The following is a 465-nucleotide window of genomic DNA, read 5'->3' as shown; positions in this document are numbered from 1 at the left end:
GGGGGCCCCCCCCGGGGGGGCCCCTGGGGGCCTTCACGGGGCTGCAGCCTGGGGGGCCCCTGGGGGCCCCCAGGGGGCCTGGGGGCACCCCGAGGACCCAGAGGGTACAGGCTGGGAAGCGCTGGGGGGCCCCCCAGGGGGCCCCCAGGGGGGCCCCCAGGGGGGCGCCTGGAGCCCCTCAGATTCTATTATTCTGGCTAAGATTGACTGCGATGAAAACCCAGAGACCCAAAAGGCTGAACATGTGCTGGAGTACCCTATTATAAAACTATACGTAGATGGCAAGGCCCGGCAGTACACAGGTCTGCTGCTGCTGCTGCTGCTGCTGCTGCTGCTGCTGCTGCTGCTGGTGCTCCTGCTGCTGCTGCTGCTACTCGTGCTCTTGCTCCCGCTTCTCCTGCTGCTGCTCCTGCTGCTGCTCCTGCTCCTTCGTCTGTTGCCGCTCTTGCTATTCTTGCTCCTGCT

General features: G+C 66.0%; 1 protein-coding gene across 1 annotated transcript in view; it reads left to right on the top strand.

Moving 5' to 3' along the window:
* ETH_00037325 (protein disulfide-isomerase, putative) overlaps positions 1-465 on the top strand; it is a gene marked incomplete at both ends in the record, with an annotated part of 3,764 nt that overhangs the window by 128 nt on the left and 3,171 nt on the right. The window contains one exon of the mRNA XM_013374157.1: positions 3-302. Within this exon, the coding sequence (XP_013229611.1) occupies positions 3-302 (300 nt within the window). The remainder of the gene's footprint in view (positions 1-2; positions 303-465) is intronic.

Source organism: Eimeria tenella, genomic scaffold (assembly GCF_000499545.2).
Source record: "Eimeria tenella Houghton genomic scaffold, Eth_scaff1977, whole genome shotgun sequence".
NCBI classification, from domain to species: Eukaryota; Apicomplexa; class Conoidasida; order Eucoccidiorida; family Eimeriidae; genus Eimeria; species Eimeria tenella.
The sequence above is the reverse complement of the archived record's forward strand: the minus strand, read 5'-3'. Positions and strand labels throughout refer to the sequence as shown.